Genomic DNA, 26,864 nt, shown 5'->3' on the forward strand with positions numbered 1-26,864 from the left:
GGAAAAAAGTTGGTCTTGATACGTGACAAATCTCGCTGAAGTCGAGATTAGGTGAGTGTCATTCTAAAAAATATTTTTTCAAATAAGATATTATTTAATATATTATTTTAAAATAATGATAAATGGGGAAAAAACCTCGGTGAAAGTCGAGCCAAAAGAGCCGGTGTAATTGTGCAAGGCGTCGTTGCGTCATCAATATGTAAACTAGCTTACTTCTGTTTTGTAAAATGAAATTGAAAAAGCAACCCCTCTGCGTGACTGCGTCCAATCCCACTCACATGCTTAATAGCGGCCCCCATTGTGTTCCCCACTTCCCGCAGACGGGTGCTTTGGGAGATACGATAGCAGGGGCATGTGATTCTTCGGAGGGAGTAGATGGAGGCGAAGGTCCCTGGAATCGCCTCCATTTGAGTGTCGCTGAGAATTAGAGAAGGTTCAGAGAGTGTGTGAGAGAGGGAGATGGGCGATACTTCCGGGTATAAAAATTACGTGGCGGGTTTGATGGCGGGCCTGGCCACCGTGATTACGGGTCATCCCTTCGATACTGTCAAGGTTTGCATTTCTCTGTAACCCAATTTCTTATTTATTTATTTATTTATAAGCTTGCTATGTTTCTTGGTCTGCTATATTTGAATATTTCTTTCAGCGTTCAGTAGAGTTCACGGGATCATAAGGGCATTTCTTAAATTGTCACATTTGTCCAAGTAGAAGAGCAACATGACTTTCCTTTTCTTACTTTTGCCAAACTCAGGAACTTTACCTTCAAAAAACATTCACAGCATGAGGAGCGCTCACATCTCACAGCAAAGACAATTCACCTGACATTGATGAAACAAGGATTTTCTGGGTCATTAGAAGCTAAAAACATCACACGGATATTGGAACTGATTACTTAATTAGGAGTTCTCACCGGCAAAGTTTTCAATAAAACACGCAGTTCTGTGAAATTTCTTAACATTATCCTCCAGGAAGAACATTTTGCCATCAGTCAACTGAAGATGGAAGGCCTCTACGGCCTGCATGATCTCTACCAACCCTAAACCCCTTAAATAGCACCTAGACTTGAGCATGTAAAACCATCCTGTTTGATACATCGACCCTCATTGCAAACAAGAAATGGGACTTGTGACGCAAGAAATTATGCGGTCAAAACAACTCAAAAGGATTATTCACCAGACATGGGCTGATTTGTAGTGATTCAGATTTTATTTATGCCATTGGTCTTTTAATCTATGCCATATAAATGCCCTTACAGTGCATTGTAATATTCATACCGAGAAATACAAGATATACATTTCTCTTCCGTTCTTATTCTCTTCCTCTAAGTTATTTCACATTCTGAATTTTTTCATGGTATCAGAGCGTGAAATTTCTTTGGGATAAATTTCTTTTCTCTTCTCAACTCCTCTCTGTTCTTGCTCAGAAAAATCAGAGTTTTTCTTTCGATTTACTATCAATGTGACTGTCACATGCTGATTGGCATTCATTTTCCCCTTCATATATTGAGGTTGCTTCTTTTCCTTTTGTAAGTTGAAGTAGAGGCGCCGTCCTAAACACCTCTGCCCAGAATTTTTTCTTTCTTTTGATCCTTTTGTCGAACAGGTCAAATACACCATCTGAAATTCACTGTTCAAGGATATTGAAGGAAAAGATCACGTGACCAGCTTGTGATTCTGAAAAAAAAAAAAAAAAAAAAAAAAATCTCCAATTCCTCCTTCCCAATGGCTTCCAATGTTGAAAGCACACAAAGTTCTCCACATTTTGATGATTCAAGTCATGCCTTGTATCTCCAAAATTCTGACAATCTGGGTGTTATTTTGGTCTCTCATCCATTGACCGAAACTAATCAGCTAATGTTATTGACTTCCACGCACGGAAGCTGTCAAAGTAATATACAAGGGTGAGTCTCAGAATCGAATTCACGAGAACAATGGGAAATATTTAAGCATTAAAGTTTCAATTATAACCCAAGAAATCAAATTATTATTTATGGTGACAGGAATTCCTAAAAAGAATAATTAACTAACGGTTTAAAACAATAATCAGGAAAACAAAAGATAAAAATAATGAGGTTCATGCACAAGTAGGATTTGAAAGTGATAATGAATCTAAGGATCTAAAATTACCAATAACTAAACAATTCAAAGGGAACACATAGAAAAATAAATTGCGGTTGTAAAAGATAATTAATTAAACATTTAAGACGTAAGTTCACCCGTTTTCGATTTGGTAATGGATATTCCTCTAATTTCGTCTTCTCTCAATCACTTTCCCATTCTTGGAGATCATGACTAGTTAATATAACATTTAAGCCTGCAATTTCAGTATAATCCAAATTACTCAACAGATTGTATAACAAATTCAACAATACTAGTTTAAGCATCAGTTGTTCCTTCATGTCTACAACTGATCAAAACCCAGAGCAGAGAATTTACAGAGAAGTATTAAAATCCTGTTACCAGTTCAAACATCAATTGTGTCTTCACGTCTACAACTGATCAAAATCCAGAACAGAGAATTTTAATATTTTCTAAATAAAAAGTGAAATAAAATCCATTAAGTTAAACATTAAAGTTCCAGGGAAAAAAGAAGATATCCAACCCAAAACATCCACGGGTTACTCCTTGAATCTCATGATAAAATTTAGCCTAACATGTTTGTAAATTGAAATTTTCGGAACAAGATAAACCAAAAATAAATCATTGCAAAACAACCAAAGTAAAAGACAATAAAAGTAAAGAACAAAGGAAGAGAGGAAGAAGAAAAGTGGGAAAGAATTCCAGCTTGGCCGCAGCAAGCTGCTGTCCTTCACGCCTTTGTGCTGTGCACGGCCAGCCCTAAGCTGCTCACAGTCATATGGTCATCCCCCTGCGGCTCCTCCTTCGTTCTCCTTATATAAAACCCTCTTTTTCTTTACCTAAAGGTTGCCCTACTTTTTTGATTCTAAAAGCTGCCGCATCCTATAATTTGTGTGGGTTGCCGCATGCCTTTATTTTGCACGGGCCATGCATTTTGGACCCCCCTTGGCCGCATGACCTGCTCCAAAAGCTCCCTGCCGCATGTATGCTTGCATGTTCCTTGGGCCTACGTTGCTTTTTGCTTTTGGCTGGGTGCTGCCCTTACTTTATTCTCTCAATATAAAACCTTATTTTATTCCCTTTTGCATGGCTAGGTGCTTTTGTATATTGTTGCTTTTGGCCCAGAATAACCCTGCAATAATTAAAAATAATTGCTCGTAAATTTAAGGGTAAAAATAGAATAAAGGTCCTAATGTTGTCAATTAAGCTCTATTTAAAGTAATGTGCATAACTAGGCATTTAATCCAAATTGCAATAATAAATAAATACATTTAAACACCTAATTATGCAATTTTCACACTTAATCTGAAACCAATTACACAACGTGGAGTCAATCCATGCTTATTGCACTCAGCACCAAAAACAAGGCCGGCTTCATTGATGGCACCATTCCCAAGCCTTCAAAATCCTCAACTGCAGAATACCGCCAGTGGTTACGCTGCAACGATATGGTAAAAGCATGGTTGATTAATTCTCTTTCAAAGGATATTTTTGCTAGTGTTATTCTTTTGTGATCTTGCTCGAGATATTTGGGTCGATTTGAAGGACCATTTCTCACAAATCAATGGCCCCCGAATGTATCACCTTGAATAAGAAATTCACAACCTTGTCCAAGGCAATACATCGATAGCCACCTACTTTACTAAGCTAAAGTTCTTATGGGATGAACTTGCATCACTTCAATCTCATCTTTTCGAAAGAGATATAGTTCAATACCAACAGTACCAGCGAACCATGAATTTCCTCATGGGCCTTAATGAATCCTATGGTGCCATCCGTGCTTAGATCTTGTTGATAGATCCCCTTCCCACAATCAATCGCATGTACAGCTTGGTCCTTCAAGAGGAGTGTCAACGGAACATTCAACTTCCTCCACCCACCCATTGACGGCGTTGCATTAGCTGTCAAAGGTATCCTTTCCACTCCAAAAGATGTCAAATCTTTTCGTAAGACCAAACCGAAATGCACTCACTGTCACAAAGAAGCCACACTATTGATCGTTGCTACTTCATCCACGGGTTCCCACCTGGCTCTTGCAAGATTGGATCGGGTCCCAAACCAAGTGCTCACCAAGTCTCTTCCGCTGACTACCAACCATCCATCTGCAGTTTCCCTTTCACCAGTGATCAATGCCAACAACTTCTAGCCATGCTCAACCATGCCACTCAGACACCTTCTATGGCACATCATGTAGGTAATGCCGAGTCATCCTTATTAAGTATACCATCCCGTCTTTCTCCTGAAACTCTTTGGATTATAGACAATGGAGCCACTGACCACATGGTGTGTTTTCTTGTTGATTTAACCTACTTTATCCCTGTGCATGGTTGTACTATACGACTACCAGATGGATCTCATGCTGTGATAACCGACATTGGATCTGTTGTTTTTTCTCCCTCTCTCATTTTAAAAAATGTCCCGTGTGTCCTTTCATTCCACTTTAATCTTATATCCATTCATGTGTTATGTCAAACTCTCAATTGTCTAATCATTTTTTTTTGCTCATATGTGCCTAATTCAAGACCTACGCTTGATGAAGACGATTGGACTGGGAACTGAGCAGGTTGACTTGTATTACTTTACAAAAACAAATCCTGCTCTTTGTCAGGTGGCTACATCAGATCCCCAACTTTGGCATTGCCGACTCGACCATTTATCCAATAAAATTATGTCTTTACTCTCCAATTATGTTTCTAGCATTTGTTCAAATTTAGAACCATGTTTTATTTGCCCATTGGCTAAACAAACTCACCTTGAATATCCTTCCAGTTCAATTTCTTCTTCTACACCTTTCCATTTAATACATGTGGATATTTGGGGGGGTTATTGTGTTCCATCTCTCACTGGGGCTTAATTTTTTTTGACCATTGTAGATGACTACACTAGATGTACCTGGGTATATTTAATGCGTCATAAATCGGATACCCATCCTCTACTCCAATCTTTCATTCAGCTCATTGAAAATCAATTTTCAACCACTATAAAGATTATCCGTAGTGATAATGGGCCAAAATTTGATATTTCCTCCTATTTTGAAAAAAGAATCATTCATCAAACTAGTTGCGTCTCTACTCCCCAACAAAATGGAGTAGTGGAATGTAAACATCATCTCCTTTTGAATGCTTCTCGGGCCCTCCTATTTCAAGCCAACATGCCTAAACATTTTTCGGGTAATGCTCTCCTCACAGCAGTTTACTTGATAAATAGAACACCTCCTCCTATTTTGGGTGGAAGATCTCTTTATGAAAAGCTATACAATACCTCACCTATATACAATCACCTTCAAGTCTTTGGATGTCTCTGTTATGCCTCCACTCACTTCCGCCATCCTTCAAAATTCGATCCTCATGCCATCCGCTATGTCTTCCTTGGATATCCATACAGACAAAAAGGTTATCAACTTTATGATCTTACAACTTATAACACCATTGTGTCTCGTGTTGTGGTATTTTACGAGGATCATTTTCCATTTAGCCAAACTATTTCTGAGTCACTGTCTTATGTTTTACCTCATCCCATTGACTCTCCAAATCTTATCTCTGAACCTTCCACCCAGACACCTCTTTCTCCTTTACTCGATTCTTTCCATTCTCCCACTCCCACCATCCCAATTCGGCGATCCGCACACCCCATACAACCTCTTGCCTATTTGTGGGATTTCCATGTCGAACAAGCACTCTTGTCTCGCCCTGCTCCATCCTCTGACTCGACATCAGTCCACTCCTCAGGTGTTCTTTATCCCCTGTCACATTTCCTTTCTTATGATTCTCTTTCCCCTGCACACCGTGCCTTCACCACTACCATATCCCTTGTACAAGAGCCCAAGTCCTTCATACAAGCCATGCAGGATCCTCAGTGGCATGATGCTATGTGTGCTGAGATTGATGCTTTGGAAGCCAACCATACTAGGATTTTGAGTCCTCTTCCACCAAACCCATTGGTTGAAAAAGGGTGTACAAAATTAAACACAACCCATATGGTTCTGTGGAACGTTACAAAGCTCGTCTTGTTGGCTAAGGCTACAATCAGAAAGAAGGTATCAACTACTCTGAAACCTTTGCTCCTGTTGCCAAAATGGTTATTGTTCAGACAGTTCTTGCCCTTGCTACTGCACAAAATTGACATCTTCATCAACTCAATGTCAATAATGCCTTCCTGCATGATGACCTTGATGAAGACGTCTACATGCACCTTCCTCCTGGTTTCAGACGAAAGGGGGAGACCAGAATCTGCAAACTCAATAAGTCCCTATACGGCCTCAAACAAGTATCAAGGAAATGGTATGCCAAGTTTTCTTCAACCCTCATTAGTGCCAGATATAAATAGTCTAAAGCAGATTGTTCTATGTTTGTCCGATTCCACGAAAACAATTTTACCATTATCTTGTTATATTTAGACGACATCATCTTGGCAGGAAACAACTTGGAATAGATTGATGCACTAAAGAAATATTTGGGAGAATGTTTCGAACTCAAAGACCTTGGTACTTTGAAATACTTTCTGGGGATAGAAGTGGCTCGCTAAAAAACTAGCATCTCTTTATCACAAAGGAAGTATGCCTTGGAGATACTTGAGGAAACTGAATTTCTTGGTGCTAAACTAGGAAACCTACCCATGGAACCAAATATGGCTCTTAGTGAGACTGATGGAGAACTACTCTCAGATCCATCTTCATATAGACGATTGGTTGGGAAACTTATATATTTGACTATCACAAGGTCAGACTTAGCATACATAGTACACATCCTGAGTTAATTCATGGACAAACCTTGAACATCTCATTTGGATGCAGCACATTGAGTCTTACGATACCTCAAACAATCACCTGGCCAAGGAATTGTTATATCAACTTCCAGTGATATTCAAATACGTGCATTTTGTGATGCGAACTAGGCTCGATGTAGAGATACTCGGTGATTTGTTACTGGGTATTGCATTCTACTTGGAAAATCACCAATCTCTTGGAAGACTAAAAGGCAAACAACAATTTCATGATCCTCAGCTGAAGTAGAGTATTAATCTATGGCATCAACTTGTTGTGAAGTCACTTGGTTAAAGCAACTTCTAACGGATCTCCAGATAGCACATCCACAACTAGTCAAGCTATATTGTGACAATAAAGCAGCTATTCATCTTGCATCAAACCCAGTGTTTCATGAGCGAACAAAGCATATAGAGATCGATTGTCTTATCATTTGAGAGAATGTCCAAACTCAAGTTATTCAGACTATCCACATACCCACAAGTCAGCAGCCTGCAAATCTATTTACCAAAGCACTTGGACCAACACAATTCTGCCTCTTACTCAACAAGTTGGGTGTCATTAATATCCACTCCAACTTGAGGGGGAGTGTTGAGGAAATTGCCAGACAAAGGCAAATTCACCGGAAGTAAATAAATGTAGGAAATCATGCTTGGAATTGGTCAAAACAACTCAAATGGAATATTCACTAGACACGGGCTGATTAGTAGTGATTCACATTTGATTTAAGCAATTTGTCTGTAAATCTATGTATATAAATATTCTTACAGGACATTGTAATATTCATATTGAGAAATACAAGATATACATTTCTCTTCCTCTCTTCTTCTCTTCCTCTATGTTATTTCACATTCTGAATTTCTTCATAGTGAAAGACAAACAGCCCATTATCCTCATCCTTCAAACAGCCCCAAATCCCATCTTTCTCCAACACCCTATCCAAGAAATCCCAACACACAATATCATAAACTTTTTTGAAGTCCAATTTAAGACAACAAACCTCCTTGCCCTTCTCTTAGCATCATCTTCCATCTCATTGTTAACCGACTGACATCAATAATGAATTTATCTTCAATGAAAGCAATTTGTGTTGAGGACATAGTACTGCCCAAAACCTAACTAAACCTCATGGATAACACATTTATCAATATTTTATAAGGACTATTAAGTCAATTAATCAGCCTATAGTTTGTCACCTTACAGGAGCAGAGGAGCGATCTTTCTTTAGGAATAAGAGCGATAGAATACAATTTGCACTCCTCCCAACCACTTGATTACCATGAAACATATGAAAACCTCACTATATCTTCGTTGATCACCTCTAAATTGCTAACAAAAGGCCTCTCTTAACAAAGTGCTTTCTCTTCCTTTATTAGAAACCAATTGGGCCCTTGAATCATCGGCCTAACTTGAAATTCCCATATGGATGTCTCTCCTTAAAAGCTAGTAACGTCCTCAACAATTTGCCCCTGGTGCCTCTCCACAAATCTTCAACCTAATTCTTAGATCTGTAATGAACCTCTTCCTCCTCTTCCCATTAGCAATCTCATGAAACTACCAAGAATTACAATCATCCTCCTGAATCCACTTCAACATAAAAATTTTTCTCCAACTAATATCGTGCATCCTCAATGCACTTTCTAGAACATGCCCCCTCGATGCAACAACCACATGTCTCCAATCAATCCAAACCTTCCATTTCCAATAAATGCCCCTCATCTAATCTTAGATCGTGAGTGCTATTGGGATAGGAGAAGAAGTGTGTGGTAGTTTCTTATCTGCATCAAATGAAGGCTTCCACTCTAGTGATGGAGACTAGGAGGCATGAATCAGCTATGGTGGCCTAGTTGTTATATGTATGTCAATTGGATTTGAGAATAGTGTTATCTTGAACCATCAAAGCTTCAGAAAAAAACTAACCGAAGTAGGCAATAAAAATATCACATTTGATCAGGTGGAGAAACTATGCATCAAAAATCACCATTAGATGCTTATCCTTTATACAATTGGGGTTTGAAGGAATTACACATTTTTAAGGCAGTTAAATTGGAATATATATGGTTAAAAACCCTTACGCCGTGTTTGAGAGTATGGATTTCAGACCTTGAATTTGGATTTGGTTGGATTTGGACAAATTTCAATACAATTTTGGGAAGGTATTCTTGGAGAATAAGTAAGAAGAATTGGGTCATGGGATTGTTGAATTTAATTAGTAGTTAATTGTGTGTTTGGTGTAATTAGTAGAGGACTATGTGTATTGGGGGTTTGTTTATAATATTTGTGTATTCTAGGGGTATGTTTGTAATGTAATGTGGTTCTAGGGGTATATGTGTAATTTCATGTGTTAGATGCTTTCTTATAAATAGTGTGTGAAATCCATGTAGAAGGTTGTGGAGTTTGAAATTTGAAAATGAACGTGTGACTCCCCCTTGTATGTCGTCTCTCTTCTTTTCCGTTTTCCTTTTTCTTCTTCTTCTTCCTTTCTTCTCCCCTACATACTTTCATGGCTGCAGATTGTTGATGCTGTCCCACATCATTTGGTATCAGAACCCAACTTTGATCTCTGTTCATCCTTTTCTGATCTCCCATTTTCCTGTCACTCTTCTCCTTTTCTCTTCTTCGTTCTCTATTCTTCTTCCTTCTTTCTCTGTTCTGATCTCCTGTTCTGTTCCTAATCCCTTGCTGCCCAGCTGCATTCAGCCCCCTTTCTTCGTCTCTGTTTCTCTTCTCCTCTTTTCTTCCCCTCTTTTCTTCTAATTCTTTCCCATAATTCTCTCTCTCTATTTGTTTTTTGATACTATCTCTCATTTCTAATTTTCACCCATTGTTCTCTTTCTTTTTCCTCTGTACTGTGTAAAATCCGTTTGCTCCTCTTTCTTAATTGTTTCCATCTCTCTCTCTGTTTCTAATTTTACATTTCCTTGTTCTTCATCATCACCATTCCTATATTTCAGGGGGAAAAATGGAAAATCAATTCTGAACTTCCTGAAACCCGCCCCCTAAAATTTCATCACCTTCCACTGGTGAAAGCCCCACACACCTCCTTGTCCTTCGTCATCACCATTCCTAGATTTTGGGGAAAAAAAAGGAAAAGCAGTTCTGAACATTTTCACAAATTTCAGTCATGTCCCCCCAACTTTTTTGTTTTTTTCCCAAACACATATCCTAGAAGTTTTTTGAGACACCTCCACAACCATTGGAAACAGAACCCCTTGAAACCCTCACCTAAAATTTCATCACCTTTTGGCCACTGGTGAAGCCCCCCGCACTGGATGAAATTTTCCAGCTGCCAACCCCTTCAGAATCCACCATGCCGGAATTGTTTTGACACACTAACACTATCATTTGAGTCACCACCTTTTGATCTACCACCTTCTATAAAATCATCACTGGTGGACCCCTGCCAGCAGCGTACGCGCCCCACGTGCCAGCGACTTGTGAGTGAGAATCTGTTAAGAGTCTTCTCCTGTGTCCAGATTTGCGAGAAATTGCTCCAGCCATGATATTTGGGTTTTCTCCATGGTATTTTGACTTGCAATGAGATATTTTGATTATGGACATGAAATTTTGAAAGCAAGTGTGATAATTTGTTTTGAAAAGTGAGAAAATGTTGCCACCAGCTCAAAAAATATGGTTCTATTGCTGCATTTTTGTGAAATTTTTTTAAAGTGAATTTGTTTCATTGTAGCACGATACTCAAGATCAAAGTTGAATTGAAGATAGTAGTTGAAAATTGGGAGCCAAATTTGTGGTTTTGCATGATTAGATTGAGAATTGTGGGCAATTGTGTCAAGTGCTTTTGGTGATATATGGTTGCAATATATATAAATTAATCCAGAAAAATTGTGACACTTACAGGAAAAATGAATGGCTTTTGTCATACTCTAGTCATAATATCAAGCCATTCCATACTTCCGTAAGCTTGGGGAAGCTGCAAATTCATCTTTGATGAAAGATGTCCTATGAATACTTCTTAGGAATGGAGTCACCGGTGTCCAATTTCATCCCGGACCTCACCTTGGGCCTTATGAGATATCTTGGGCTGATAACTCTATGTTACATGTTTGTGAAAGATGTTTGGTTCCTATCCACAAGGGTAACTATTTTGATAATATTTGGTGTGATATCACGCCTATAAATATTGGCCATGTGCTCCTTGGTTCTCCTTGGTTGGATGATTCGGGTGTGACTAAAGGATATGAAACACCTATATCTTCAACTATTATGGGAAGAAATTAATTTTGAAGCTTGCTTTACCAACCAACCAGCACAAAGAATATGAGATTATTGATCATGTTAGAGTTACTCAACTTGAAGACACTATAAACAAGGACATGAATGTTTTTGAAGGCATCCAAAGTCTTTTAGACATGCATTTTTTTGAGTTTGTCATTCTCGACGTGTTTATTGATGGCAATTCTCCGGTCAGATCGGTGCTGCCAATGGAACATGGTTTCTTGTATCACTCAAGCGCTGAGTTTTGTAGTGTCCAAGTTTGCTTCTTACTTTTGATCCTCTGACATTTCAAAATTCAAGGCTGAACATTTTCTAATTGGAGGAGATATGGAGGGCCAGAAGCAAGTCCTTGGGAAGATCCTTGTTGGTTAATAATTAAAAGAATTGGGTCAAGGGATTGTTGGATTTAGTTAGTAGTTAATTGTGTGTTTAGTTTCAGTAGTGTAGGATTATGTTTATTTGAGGGCTTGTTTGTAATATTTGTGTATTTTAGGGGTATGTTTGAAATTTAATGTAGTTTTAGGGGTATGTTTACAGGCTTTCTTATAAATAATGTGTGAAAGCCATGTAGAAGGTTGTTGAATTTGAATGTGTGATTCCCCCTTGTATCTACTCTTTCTTCTCTTCCCTTTTCCTTCTTTTTCTTCCCCTCTCCTCTCATGCGTTCTTTCATGGCTGCAGATCCTTGTTGCTCTCCTGCATCAGTAGTGCTTTAAAATTGGAAAGAAGAAGATTAGGAGGGGAAGATCCTCAACTTAAAGATGGGAATAAATCGTTTCCAAATTTTGAACAACATGGGTTGTATAGTACTTAGGATACGCTAGTAGGGGATGGGGCAAATATTAATGTATTATTCTTCACAAGATTTGAGCTTGGCGGTTTTTAGTTATGCATGCATTTTAGGTTAGAAATATTGAGATTTTAAAAAAAGAGTTACTAGGTTGGAAGGGCTTGGGTCCATAAAACCAAGAACCTCGGTCTCTGTAGTTCATTAAGCTAGAAACCAATACAAGTGCAGCAAGAAGATGACAAGGTCTAATCAGCCACTAAAGGCTTTAAAATGGGGCTTGGAATCTTAGAACCCAAAGATGACTCAACCTAGAGTCTCATGATGATGATGTATCTCAAGTAAATAGGGATTGTGTAGCTGCACGTGTTTAAGGGGAAGTGTGATGCTTTAGATGCCACCTTGCTTGGAGGGGATGTAGATGCTATTGTGTCAATCTTGAAGTTAGATTTGGTAAAATTGAAGAAAAGGGACATGGATGGGTGTCCAGCAGGGTGTCTTGAGGTGGCAGTGAAAAACATTATTGTGGGTTTGAGATAAGTTCTACGAATAACTCTAGCTGCTAGGAAAAATTCTTGTTGAAGGAATATAGTGGATTCTATTCAGGGTTGCTCTCATTTGGAAGATGAGATGATGTAATTGAATTTGATTATGACTTGGACAAAGATGGTAATATCTCATTAGATAGATTGAGGGATCATAGTGGTACTGTCACCAATGACTTCTCTTGCAGAATCATATCTCTTTGAGGTGTAATAAAACCTAGCGTATCAAGTGGAGGCAATGGAATCTTCTGCTGATGAGGGAACATTAGTACTCATGAAGGATGAGGCTTTAGTGGTTGACTGCCTTGATGAAAATTAGAAAAATTATCTTGGAGTGATGTGGTGGACCAGATTTTGGTTACTGTGGCGACAAACAATATTCCAAGTACCCTTGTCAAGAGGTTTGATTCTAATTTTCATTTGTTTGAATTATTGTCTTTTTGTTGCTATCTTTTATCTAAAAATGAATGGGGAGGAGCTCCTAAGATGGTTGTTAGTGCTAGGGTTGGTATTCTACCGGAGAAAATACAGTTAGTTGCAGGTTTATCTATATCCCATGGAGTTTAAGTGAAAATAACAAATGTTATAAGTATTGATTCTAGGTGGTGGGAAGGATTTGAGGGACTCATAGTCGTTGTTAGCTGAGTTATGGATTAAGTTGGTAAGTCTGGCTGGTGAAGAGGTTTATCTATATCCCGGGGGTGGTGGTGCCTCCTAGGATGAGAGTGGTGAGAAAAAATGGAGTTGTAGAAGTTGGTTTAGATCTATTTATTATGGAGATCAGAGGGCAGAAGAAATGGTGTGGGTTGTAAGATCTTTAGATGAAGATTATGAGTCAAAACGTTAGGGGGTCCTAGGAAGAGAATTAAGATTAGGTAGGTAGTGCTTAAAGCTTGCTTTGATGTGCTTATGATTTATAATTTAGGAAACTAGTAAAAGTTGTGGCTGTGTTCTTGGTTTAGATTTGAAGCCTGGTTTGTTCTTGCTAGTTATTCAGGTGTTATTCTTACTATTTGGGTACTAGGGTTGGTGTTCTAATTGATAGGGTTTTTTGGTCTTTTTTCATTATCAATTCAGTTAGAGGTAAAAGGCATCAGGTTGTGGTGGTTACTTCTATTTATGATTCCAACTATCCTCATCTTAGGAGTTTGTTATGGAACAGTGAAATGTTCTTGGTTTTTGTGTCTGGTTGGGGCTTATTTCAATGCTATTAAATTTTTTTTTGATGGTAATTAGAGGGGTCAAGGATTGTGGCTAGCATGAGGGGTTTTGATGAATTTATAACAGGATTGTGAGTTGTGGATGGGGCATCAAAGATTTGTTGATTTCCTAAGGGGTTGGTGGGGAGAAAGTGTTGTGGAGGGTTTATGTTTTATGAAAAATATTTAAATTTGTTAGACGTAAATTAAAGGCATGGATAAAGACATTTTTAGGGATATAGGCATTAGAATCAACAATATTATTTAGGAGATTAAAGAGTTTGATAGGCTTGGGGAGGATGGTACTTTGCTTGAGGAAAGAAGGCTAGGAGGGTGGAGCTGTTAAATGAGTTAGATGATATTCTTTTGGAGAAGGAAATTGGCTTGAGGTAGAAATCTAAGTTGTAGTGGGTTTAACAAGTTGACTTTAGCTCTAGATTTTTCCATAGAGTAGGTATAGGTAGAAAGTGCAAAAGTTTCGTTTAGGAATTGGAGAATGAGGGGTAAGCAATGACTTGAATTTTGATTTTGACTAAAATTTTGAGGCTTCAAAAGTACATAAAATTTGATGAAAATTTCAATCTTGATGTCATTTATGCCAATCTTGTTTCGATTTTTAAAATGATGGAAACATGCATTAAAGCATGAAATTCTTTTATGAAAATTTGGAAACTATTAATAGCCATAACAATATAAGATTTAGAACTAAAATATTATAAATAAGATACATCCAGTACCAGATTGTGGTTTATTAGGTGCAATAATTGTATAATAGTGATATAAACATATTCAAGTAAAATAGATGAAATTGATAAATCAGTTTAATATTATTTATTATACAAATACAGATAAATTAGAGAAGAGGAGCTCTTGCGCAATGGTGTAGTTGTTGGTGTGTGACTTGGAGGTCACAAGTTCGAGGCGTCGAACTAGACTTGCAAAAATGCATGGGAAGGCTGCATAATATGGATCAGAGCTTTGTGCACTAGGCTCCCCGCCCCACCCTTTTTTTTTTTTAAAAGATAATTAGCCATAAATGGTCAAATAACAGCTAATATCTAAGTTTATTTCTCATATAATTTTGAAAGTTTGAAGGCTATTAATATCTTCTTATATTAACCTTTAATTTCAAAAAAATAAAAATAAGAAGAAGAAAAATTAAGTGGCTGTTTGCTATCATTTATGTTTTTTGTTTTTTATTTTTGTTGGTGCACAGTGAAGAACAAATTATAACAATGCATTTGCTTACATGGTTAGTTTTCTATTCCTGAAGGTTTTTAGCTATTTAAAAAAAAAAATCGAAAACCAAATCTTATACTTTTTAGTTGTTTGCATTGTAGTACTGTACTTTAATATCCAAAGGACTAGAATTAACTTTTGTGGATTAAATAATTAGTTTTATGTGTAATGTTTTATTTAAAAATTAGAATAAAATAACCATGTGAATTTTAATTTAATTAAAATAAAAATATTCATAAAATTTCTAAAAAAAATTTGAAGAAAAATAGTGAAATTCATTTCAAAAATATTTTTATGCTACATTTGGGAGCATGGATTTTAGACCTTGGATTTGGATTTGGGTGGTATTGAACAAATTTCAATACAATTTTATATAACTTCTTGTCCAAATCCAATGCAACTCCAAATCTAAGGCCTCTCCAATTTAGGGTTACTATGTTTCAATTGTCAAGTGCATAAGGTTGTTCTTGTAGAACTGAAAAGTGAGTTTTGAAGTATAATAATCAAGTAAAATAATTATAATAGTTTCTATTTTTTATTAAAATATTTTTAATTTGAATTCTTTTATATTTTTATTTCTTTAGTTATATTTTTAATTGTCATATGATTCTAGGACAAAAAGGAGCATTTTTCAATCAAAATTTTAATTTTTTTTTAAGAAATATGAACCAAATAGATTGTTGGTTTTCAATTTTTAGTTTTTTTTTTCTAGCTTCTTTGACACTGATACCAAACAACCCCCAAAGAGATTTAAATTTGAGTTTCGACTCTCAAATTTGAACTTTCAAGGAAATTTCATAGGACAATTAAAATTTTGGTAAATTTTGTAGGAATTTTGATATTTCGATAAATTTTGAGTGATTTGTGGAAATGTTGATGGATAGACCAAAAATTGAATACCATTCAGTTAAGGGGATCATTTAGAGGGCTTGCATACCAAATGGAGTGGAGGTGTTTGGATAGAATAAATTATAGGTAGCAATGAGTGGGGAAAGTAAAGGAAAGTAACCCAGCTAACCTACATCAAAAGCTGTGATGCTTTGATTGTGGCTCCATGAATGTGGGTAAAGAGTATAGACACAAGGAATTGTTAGTCTTGTCAAGATTGGAAGCTTAGCCTTACTCGTAATGGATAAACTTTAACGAGTTTGGTTGAGAAGGGAGAAGCTGCAGCAAAGGAAAGTCTTGACTATGAGGGAAGTCGAAAAGGAAGGCTTCTCCAGTTTTGAGTGAAGTTCTAAATTCAAATTCCTCACTTGGTAAAGATAAACATGGTCCTCAAGGCTTTGAGTCTAGTGCTGAGAAGAAGCCCTATAGCAAGAAGTCAAGCAATGTTAATGTTAAAGTGAGTTCTAAGGAGACTCCAAACTCCAAAGAAAGATGGATGAAGCCTAACAATTGAAAGAGGTCTATAAGAGATCTCATCTTTGCTAGAAGGAGGTGCTCATGCAGGGGGTTCCTAAATCTAGGGTAGTTGCCTCACTCGGGCATGAACAAATCAGGCAAAGGAGATTGGGGGAGATCAGGGTTAAATCCTTAGAACATAACAATGATCAAGTTTCAAGGAGATTGGGGGCCATGTTAGAAGGAGATCCTCATATGCCAAACCAAACTTTAAATCGGTTGTAGATTTATCGTAGGTTGTTGTTAAAGCGGGCCATTGGAGAACAAGTTGTGGAGTCAAAAGGAGATGCATATTCTTCAAGCTTCAAAGATTAGGAATAGGAAACTACATCTTACTTGTAGGAATCCAGGAATGAAGGGCTATTGGTTGAGCACTTGTGGAGGAGTAGCAGCTGTTTTAGAAGGTGATTTTAGGGAAGTTCATGAGACAAATTGAATTTTTTGAAGAGACTATGGAATCTTTCAAAGAAGGCGTTAATTGTACTGAGAGAGGTACTAGCTATAGTCCTGAATTAAGAAGAGCTTGACTGCTCTCCCTCGGGAACCTAGCTTGCTATCTAGCCATCTCTGGTGTTTCCATTGTCCCTAACTCTGGCCCATTTTCGGCCACAATGCACCTTAGTAACGACCAACTAGAGGCCCACTAGGTTAACAATGTTTCTTTTGAAAATGCTCTTTCAGATTTGATGTTTTCTCAAACAAACCTTTTGTCACCATTTTACCAGAGGGGATTAACCAATGGGAGTCTTCCAAAATTATGGATTTTTAGAGGATGAGAGGGATAGTCAAGATGGTTAAAATCCCCCTTGGACAAGTTAAGTTGATCTTTGGTGAATCCTAGTGGTGAGAGAGTTAGATTGAGGGTAGAGGAGCCAAGGGATAGGAAAAAAAGAAAAGAAATTAAACAGGGAATATGAGCGGCTGGGTTCGTTGGTTAATTATGATAAAGGAGGCAATGCCTTGGGGGATCCTGATAATGTCAAATGAGAATCCTTACTTGGAATGTTTGGGGATTTGGTGAGGTGGCAATAGGAGAATGGTGAAGGAACTAGCTAATAAGATAAACCTTGGCATCTCATTCGTGCAAGATTTTAAAAATAAAAATAAAAAATAAAAATAAAATAAAAGAAGAAGCTATGTTAGATATAAAGAAGGGAAGATAAAATGAGTTGGGACAAGGAGTCCACCAAATAAAAAAAAGTCACCAAAGAAAATAGAAAGACATAATTCACCGAGCTTTTAAAATTCACTAGTTCTCTTTGATCCTTCAACTTTCAACTTATGCCACTATCCATGTGAACTTCATTTCCTCCAATATAAGTCAATTTTAAGTCCATTTTATTCAAAAGATTTTGAGCTTCTAACTCCTTAGAAACCTCCTTTAGGGGTGTAGGCAAAATTCCACCCCTTTGCTACGGATTGTTGTCGAGCCCATTGTTATCAAAAATAGAAATTTCTTCCAAACCTTCCAATGGGGATGGATGAACATACAACAAATCTCCTATTTCCTCACAATCATCTAAAATGTACTCATATTGTTCTCGAATTTCATCCAACAACAACCCCCCATCGCAGTCAATCTCACAATATCATCACTTTCTAAATCTTAAATGTCCCAGCATTTCTTTCCTTCATTTTCTTTACTTGCCTCATTGCTACACCCAACCTCCTTAGCATGAAATCTTTCACTATGCTAAGCTCTCCCTTAGAATCCCTCATTATTTTAGCCACCAACTCACCAGATTTTTCTCTCTTATTTTCAAAGTCCTCATCTCAGCACTCAGACAAGCTACCTTCCAATAAGCATAAACCTTGTTTCCATCAAATTTGTTGTGAAGATGGAATCGCTAGTAATTGCTGGCCAGCCATACAATGGTGATTCATTCTCAGGCCTTGTACATTCTGTTTGTCACACTATGGGAGTTGGCCATGCTTGAAGTCGTTACCTTAACCGCAAGGAGGGGGATGCCAAAGGCAGGGTATTTAAACCAAAACCATCAGCTTTCCCCGCCAAGGCGTCTTCTGATTTTTTATTCTTTTCTGTCCAACCCCTTAATCCCTTTATAAAACTAGTCGTATTTTTAATCCTACAATCTTGTTTCAAATCTAACATGCTAATATTTTGAGCTTGTTTCAAACCCTGATCAATTCGACTACTAATAAGGAGAGCAGTAGACTGAGAATGGGTTCCACTGTCAAGGTGCAGGTCCTCCTTACTAGTACTTGTGCTCTACGTTTTATGATTCAGATAATTATTGTAGGCTTGCCCACTTTTGTTTTCCAACGAGGAAGTTCTTGGACTATTCTTACACAAACCATAATCCTGACTACCACCAAGGCCCATCTGCGTAGAGCCCAAAGGTTAAGCATCCTTTAAGTCCATATTAAAATCCAAAGTAGACTTTCCTGAACATCTGGCCTGTTCAAATAAGTGATCCAATTTGTAAAAAAAAGACTAGCCACCTTTATCAATAATTTGGGCTAGGTCCAACACGAGAGATATATCCCCTGGCCTAGTCCTCTTTGTAATCTCGTCTCCAAGTGCAACCCTAGCTACATTTAAGAGAAATGTATCTCCCACCGAAACCCTAGCTTCCTTCACCTTTTGATCAATTGATTTCAGTCAGTTCATGGTGGAACTTGACTTCGAAACCCCATGTTTCTTCAGCTACATCGCACCTCTACATTGATAACATTGTTCTTCTCTTCCAGCCATCATATCAGTATTGCTAGAAAGTGCTTGACTACCAAGCTCCACATCTTTTCCTATTTTGCCTTCTTGCACCACCTGACTGCGCAACCTGGGGCGTGAAGGGTCATTTGTACCTGCACCAACAGATTCCTTTCAAAATTACTTAGCAAACTCACAAAAATTCTTTGCAAATTTTCTCCACCCATTGCCTTTTGTACAGTTAGGAATGGATACTGCAAATTTATTTCCTTTCCACCCTAACCGGAACTCCAAAAACTTTCCCACTTTTGTCCATCTAATCGACATCCAGTATTGTGTGATACCCTTGTGAACGCTCTGATAGCCCCTTTCCATTTGATTGAAGACTGACAACTCATCAGCAGACCTCAAAGTTGCCTCCCTAGACAACCTAACTCATTTGTTTCAAGCAGCATTATTTTCAACTATGAGCAAAGAAGAAATCTCCTATATCTTGTCTAGATGCAGATTGAAGGATTTTCCTTTGATTTGGATTGAATGAGTCATCTTAGACTATAACATAAGGCTCTATAGCTCCTTAGCCACGAGCGAGAGAGAGGATTGTTTCACAAGAGGGAAAGAGAGAGGGGGAGAAAGAGAGAGAAAGCGAGACATTTTCCCTCTCCTCTTAATTTTCACCATCACAGAATTCAAACTTCTCATTCTTTCAAGATACTAAGCTAGACCAAGTTGATGCTTGTTTGATCATAAGTATTTAGGACTGTAGGGTGAGAGATTGGGTTGTCCTTTTTCAAGTGCTTTGAGGGGTCAAATTGTGATGAGATATGAGGGTAGCTTCAACTAAATATTGTCTAGCAGGGTCTTTTCTGTTGGTTTTGTTTTCAGGGGAGTGACTAAAATAGATTTCATATAATAGTAAAAGAACTAACTTATTAGTTATTATTCACTATAAATAAATTAAAAATTGAAATCAAGGGGGAGAGGGGGCAAGTATTTTATTTTGTGAATAAAGGTGTTGAATTAAGAAAATGTCTGAAATTAAAGTATTTTTATAATTTTTAAAAAATAATTAGCAAGGCTTGGGAAGGCGACTTTCCCTCAGCCCCTCTTTGGGTTCCCTTGACCCTGCTGTTGGAGAGTTTTAGTTCTTGTTTTTTCTGCCTGGATGTTTGCATCGTTTAGCTGTCATGTTCTGTGCTGTAGACTGCTTTGAGCTTGATTCAATGTTGATTTTTTGTGGGTGCTTTCTTTCTGTATCTTGGGTGCTGCTTTTATTTATTTCTTTATTTTTTTAAGTTCAATTTGTTTGGTATTTCTCTTTGCCTCGAAAAGTTTCCTCATTTTCCTTGCTCATACTTTTTTGTGATCTGATACATTTCTCCTGCATGAAGAAAAAAATTGTTGATTATTTGTAGTTTTAATAGGTAAAACTAAAAGCTCTTATTAAGCTTCTTTGGTATGTGCAATACTTGTTCTGGACCTCTAGTGGAATGTATGGCTACTCATGGAATTGTACATGTATTAGGTAAAGCTGCAAAAGCACAACACTGAAGCACATGGAATCAAGTACAGGAATGGATTGCATTGCACTGCAAGGATTTTGAAAACTGAAGGAGTATGCTTCTTGAACTTTTCCATGGCATAAATCAATATCCACCCATTAATGCTTTTTCATAGCCCAAGAGAAGTTGTGTGTCTCCATATATGATCGTTGTTAATTATTAGCAAGCATCCCACTGAATAATTTTCTGCAAAGAAATTTAAAACAAGATTACTAGCAAATGTAGACTCAATAGGAACATATTTCTTTGGCAATTTGGAGTTGGTAATTTTTTATATATATATATATATATATATATATATATATATATATTTTCAATTATTATGTTCCATTGTAAACAGAATTTAGAATGTGAGGAGAATAGGGATCCAATAAGGCAATAAATGAGGAGAGAAATGAGCCTGTCTTTAAATGCGAGGGCAATGCTTGGGAGGTTTTGTGCTCGTGAACAAAGTTGATTGGTTGTTTCTAGGCATCTACCTCAGACACTTTAGAGATTTAAAAATGTTTCAGAAATACTTGCCAAGTTATTGCAGATGGTTGTAATGCTTTCTCATCACTTGCTCTTATTTATTTATTTATTTTTTCCATTCTCTTATTTTTTTTAGTTGTAGAAGTCCATGAGGTATTGATGAAGAGCAGAATTTTGTTTTTGTGACCCTGGAGGATAATGCATAATGGTCTTATATTATAATAATCTTATCATATGGAGATAACTTGGAGGTTAAAAAATTGTGTTGGAAAAAAAAAAAAAAACAGTAATGACATATCCACATGATATTTATGTTCACCTTGATTATACGGCTATTTTGAACTTCTATCAAAAACCACATCAACATATTCATATTGTTTTTTAGGTGCAAAAGTGGGAAAATATCAAGCTTCGTAATGTTTTTGAAACCTAAGGTGTAGTCCCAAGAGGGGGGGTGAATTGGGTTATTTAAAAAATTCGTTAGAGTCTTTTTAAGAGTTCTTGATTTTTTTACAATCTTTTAAAGACTTCTTAAAATTCTTGTTGATTAGGCGGTCTACACAAACACACACTTCAACTATTCAATCTGCAACCACAACCAATGTAATAACCATTCAAGCCAAACAAACACCATACAAGTAATTAATATTAGTTTTGCAATATTTAGCAACCCTGTTTATGAATGTGCAAGTCTTGTAATTGGCTTTTGAACTGAAGATTAAAATAACATCCAAATACTTTTTCAAGATCAGATTTAAATAAATCTTCAGCTAATAGGTTTTGGGTTGTTAACCAATCAACGTACTCCCTTATGGTTTCTGCAAAAAATTGATTAACTAATGTACTCTCTTTCGGTTTCCACAAGCCAAAGAACAAATTAAACTTTAGTTTATTTAATTTCCAATATGTGTTGTTTTTATAATTGAAATAATTACAACATTCACGCAATTTATATTTTTGCTGAAATTTAAAAAGAGTAAGGGAAAGAGAGTGACACCGCTGTTTTTACGAGGTTCGGTTTACCCTAGCCTATGTCCTCGCCTTAGGTCAACCGCCTAAGGATTTCACTATATCTTGTTCCTATCGGGTGGAACAAAAATCTTTACAATAACCAACCTCTTTTTCAGGAAGAGAAACCTCTCCAATCAACAACCTATGTTTGGTCCAACGATCCAACAATATCTTGAACTGTCAAAGATCAAGTAGAAAGGAATGGATATCTGCGTACAAAAACACTCTCAAATACAGAGCAAGTTGTACAAGTTAAATCTCAAATCGTACTTCAAAACCAAAACTAAATGGAAAATGTGAAACTCAAGGTTTAGAAGTCACCAAAGTTTCTTTCTTATTGATATAAGAATTTTAGATGCAACTCAGAATTAGAACCCCTTTTTAGTCCAGCAATTTCGTAGAGTTTTCCCCCAGCAAAGGTGTGATCAAGAATGAGCTTTAGGAGAGTTTTAGCATAAAAATCATGTATTGCTTGAATGTATTTTTCATTTAGTAAGGAAGGTATTTATAGACCTTTTTAAGGAAAAGTTTTCTCTTTTAACATGAAGCATTTAGGTAACTTTTCAAAAAATATTAAATTATAGAATTAATTTTGAAAATCTTCCATTTAGGTAACTTTTCAAAAAATATTAAATTATAGAATTAATTTTTGAAAAATTTCCTTCAAGTTTGAAGTTCAAAAATTTTCCGCAGAGTCAGTCGGTTGACTCACTCGACTGGGTCAATAGTCAGTCGGTTGGGCAGTCCTCTCTTTTCAAATATTTTATATTTCTGATTTTTTTAAAATTTAGTTTACTTGAAAAACTTAATTATAACCTCTCAAAAACATTTTCAAGAGTTTTTTCAAGTACTAGTCTCTAAGTTTTTGTATCTTTAAGGAGCTTCATATATCTAAATAGTGATGACTTGACGTACTTACAAATATCCTTTAAGTATGATTTCTTGAATCACTAAGTTTTGTAGCCTCTTGAGATTCACTTTTTACTTCAAGATCTGCTTGGGTTTTAAGTTCTTCATTTGTCATTCATTGTTTCAATATATTGAGAAACTTTCTCTTGATTGACATTGATCTTCAGCTTGCTTCAATGATTTAACGGTGTGTCTTTAGACCTGAAATAACATCACTCAACAACACATGTTAAACTATCCTTAATTTTGTTATCATCAAAATAAGATTGAAAAGCCCAGTTAGACCAACAGTTTTTCCCTTATGTATCCCCAAAAAAAAAACTTGTATCTTTTAATAGCTGAAATGATCTAGGGTGAAAGAAAAGAATAAGATGATTCGAGTTTTACAGTTACCTTTTTTTCTATGACAATACCTTCCTTTTTTATGTTTTTATTTTATAAAAGGCTCCTTCTTAACATCCACTTGACACAGTTTCTGTGGAGTTCAAGTTCTTTCGTCTTTATATGGAATCTTATTTTATAGAGAAGAATATAGTGAGTACCAAGAGCTAGAAACTAGTCATGCATGGCGTATCATTTTGGAGCACCGCCTTCCTACAATCCAAAGAAAGATTTTTTTTTGGGCGTGGGGGGGGGGGGGGGGGGGGTGTGGCGCGGTGGGGGTGGGTTGCAACTTAACAAGAACAAAGAAAAAGGGAGCTGAAGAGTCTAATGGTTTTCTGTTATGGAGATTATTGAACAAGAATTACAAGAAATAAGCTGCACACTTTTAACTATCCCTGTCTGTCCTCAGAGTAAGTTGAATGCCTAGGCAAGTGCATGGGACTCAATTTCTTAAATGTACTCAAATTTTGGTATCTGGGGGATTGTCTTTTCCCAAAATGTTTTCCTCAAGATTGCTGATCATAGTTTTTGGTAGGTGAGAGGACTTTATCAAGGCGCAACATCTTCTTTTGTTGGAATGGCTTTTGAAAGTTCACTTCTTTTTGGCATTTATTCCCAAACAAAACAATCACTGCAGGTTTGTAGAATGAATTGCAAATTCTGCATACATTTTTTTGGGACTCACTTCTGGGAACTGCTTCTGACAGCATGAAACAGTTGCAAATCAGTTTCTTGAAATGATTCTGTACATATATTTCTGGAATTTAACTTGGTTATTAATATCATAATTTCTGTTTTCAAAGGGAGGGCTGGAAAGTAGTACACCACAGCTCCAAGTAATTATTCCTTCAGCAGCTTATGGGGGAGCTGTCATTAGTTTTATATTGGGTCCATCAGAATTAGTGAAGGTAAGCGAATTTGAAGGTTAATGAGTTTATCTGTTTTCCTGTTAAGCTTTTGACTCTGAGCTTTTCCAGTGTAGGATGCAAGTCCAAGGAACTGACTCCTTGGTTCCAAAGTCCAATAGATACAGTGGTCCTCTTAATTGTGCCTTCACAACCGTGAAAACTGAAGGGGTGAGAAAATTCTCTGCTACTGTGAACTATATATCTCGTGGTTCGGAGCTGATAGAATGCTTTTCAGGTCACAGGCATTTTTCGTGGAGGTTTGACAACCTTGTTAAGAGAATCTTTTGGAAATGCTGTCTTCTTTAGTGTTTATGAGTATGCCCGGCATTACATGCATTTACAACTGAAAACTGCTTCTTCTGGATACAGCAACTTGATTGATGCAGGAATTGGGATTATGAGTGGCGGTATTGCTGGGGTTGCTGTAAGATGTCATCTTAGCTTGTCAATTAACTGTGAACTTTAACTCACATGTAATTTTTTCTTCAACCTGCATATTTTACATATGTTTGTTTTAATCCTGGTGTTCCCCATTTTTCAGTTCTGGTCTACTGTTCTGCCTTTGGATGTGGCAAAAACCATAATCCAGACTGCTCCAGATAAAAGTTCTACTAGAAATCCTTTTCTAGTTTTGAATTTGGTAAGATGTCCCCAGTTTTATGCCCTTCCATTTTAACCAGAAACTCTCATTCCAACCAGAAAAGATGAAAATCCTTTAAGATTAGACTTATTGTGTCACTTGTCATAGATTTACAGGAGGGCTGGACTTAGAGGATGCTATGCGGGCTTGGGTCCCACAGTTGTGAGGGCATTTCCTGCAAATGCAGCTGCAATCGTCACGTGGGAGCTCGCTGTAAAACTTTTAGGGATCAAGCGAGATTAAAGGTGTGCCCATGTGTTTATGATTCGGGGTTGAAGTCCATTTCTCCACATTTCTTATGGTGTACATCTGTTGGCATCTTGTGCGACATTTTATGCACAATTCTTCGGACGAAGTATGAGGGCTATAATGAAGCTTAAAATGATTTCGCTCGGGAGAGGTTCTCTACTTTTCTTGGTCATGCCATGTGAGTTATGACCATGGCAAATTATAATGTAGGATTTTTGGCTATTTATGCCATTTTCTCCATTTTACATTTTCTTGAAGCGCTCAATGCTGCAGATATTGAAGTTTCATTTTGGAACAAGATCTGTTCAGGTGAGTCAGCTTAGATATGCATCAATTTTAGTCTCCAGTGAAGCTGCTCAGAATATCTGAGCACCTTTTTGGTCGAGATGTCTGTTTTGAAGGGATGGCATTGGGCTCTCCCTTTGGTGTGCGGCAGTACGTGGTCGATGCATGGGAGCGAAAAGCAGAAGCTTCATAGAGTTGGCTATTGAGAGGCCGCAAGGTAGCTCAAAAATTAAATGATGTTTGCTTTTTGGGACTGAACATCAATGCTGGTTAAATTTTATGTATTAAATGCTTACAATTATAAGCATTTAATTTATATAATTATCTCAAAATTTCTTTATCACCAGTTTTTGTGTGTGCATGAGTTGGCTTTATGGTTCACTGATAATCTATCTTCTATATTTGGATGCGTATTTGGGGGGGGGGGGGGGGGGGGGGGGGGGGTGGTGGGGGTGTGTTCTCTCATAAGACAATGTATGGAATGGTGGATTATTGGATGGAAACTAGATTGAGGGGAAGGAAAGGTTTTGGAATTAGGGTTTGGGTGGAAAAGAGTTTTCCTTTTCTGTCGCGGGCAGTATTTGAGATGAACGCTAGTATAGTTCTACAAGTGAGCTTCATCCATTGGTGGTGCAATTAAGGAAGATAGCTGTACAAGTGGCAAATTTTTGGTGCAGAGCAGCGAGCGCCATGATCTTGGATTGAAGTTGTTTTGCAAGGAAATAACAACTTTGTGTAAATGTGCCGTGAATATGTGACAAAATTCACTTAGGCTCTGTTTGGATCAAGGATTTTGCTTGTAGAAATGAAAGAAAAGGGAAATAAGGAAGAAATTTATATTCCTTTTTTCCTTCTCTGTTAAATCCTATAAATAAAAATGAATGTTTTAATATGATTAGAAATTAGGAAAAACTAAATATTAATGATGCTTAAAATTAAAATTTTATTGATAAATATATATATATATATATATATATATATATATATATAGTTTTCTTTCTCCTTTTTTTTTTGATAACAAAACATGAAAATGTAATTTTTTTGATATCTTTCTTTTCTTTCTCTAATATTTTTTGAATTCCAAACGGAACCTTAGAGTTGATGTTTGGAACAATTGGAATGACAAGTAGAAGAAGCTAGGAAGATGCTAGCTTCTACCTTCCTATTGCAGTTAGGGTTTTGCAGGAAGCTATGCAAGATCTCATGCCTATCTTTGAGTTGAGTCGAGTTAAGTCAATACAATAGAGTACTTGAACTTGACTCAATTCAAACATGTTGAAATTGAAGCTCGACTTGAACTCAATCGATTTCATAGTTATTAAACTTGAGTTCAACTCAACTATAAGTTCATAAAACTCGATCTTGACTCGATTAAGCTTGACTCGATTATAAATTAATATGAAATATATAAAAATTTGTATATAATGTACATATAATATTAAATATATTTGTAAATATATATTATATGAATGTACAATATAAAAATAATAAAATAAAAAAAACTTGATTGGGTTTGAAACTTGA

At 36.8% G+C, this 26,864-nt stretch overlaps 1 protein-coding gene across 2 annotated transcripts; it reads left to right on the top strand.

The window, feature by feature from the left end:
• Positions 1–229: 229 nt before the first annotated feature.
• Positions 230–25,686, top strand: LOC131144177 (mitochondrial arginine transporter BAC1). Of its 2 annotated transcripts, XM_058092627.1 has the most exons (8): positions 230–552; positions 20,447–20,536; positions 23,794–23,895; positions 24,062–24,166; positions 24,236–24,334; positions 24,402–24,590; positions 24,708–24,806; positions 24,915–25,686. In XM_058092627.1, the coding sequence occupies exons 1-8, from the start codon at positions 460–462 to the stop codon at positions 25,047–25,049; spliced, it is 912 nt and encodes a 303-aa protein (XP_057948610.1). In that variant the 5' UTR covers positions 230–459; the 3' UTR covers positions 25,050–25,686. The 2 variants fall into 2 exon arrangements, with proteins under 2 accessions (XP_057948610.1, XP_057948611.1); XM_058092628.1 differs by lacking the exon at positions 23,794–23,895 and having other exon boundaries at positions 248–552.
• The last annotated feature ends 1,178 nt before the right edge of the window (positions 25,687–26,864 follow it).

This window comes from Malania oleifera, chromosome 12 (assembly GCF_029873635.1).
Source record: "Malania oleifera isolate guangnan ecotype guangnan chromosome 12, ASM2987363v1, whole genome shotgun sequence".
Taxonomy (NCBI): Eukaryota; Viridiplantae; Streptophyta; class Magnoliopsida; order Santalales; family Ximeniaceae; genus Malania; species Malania oleifera.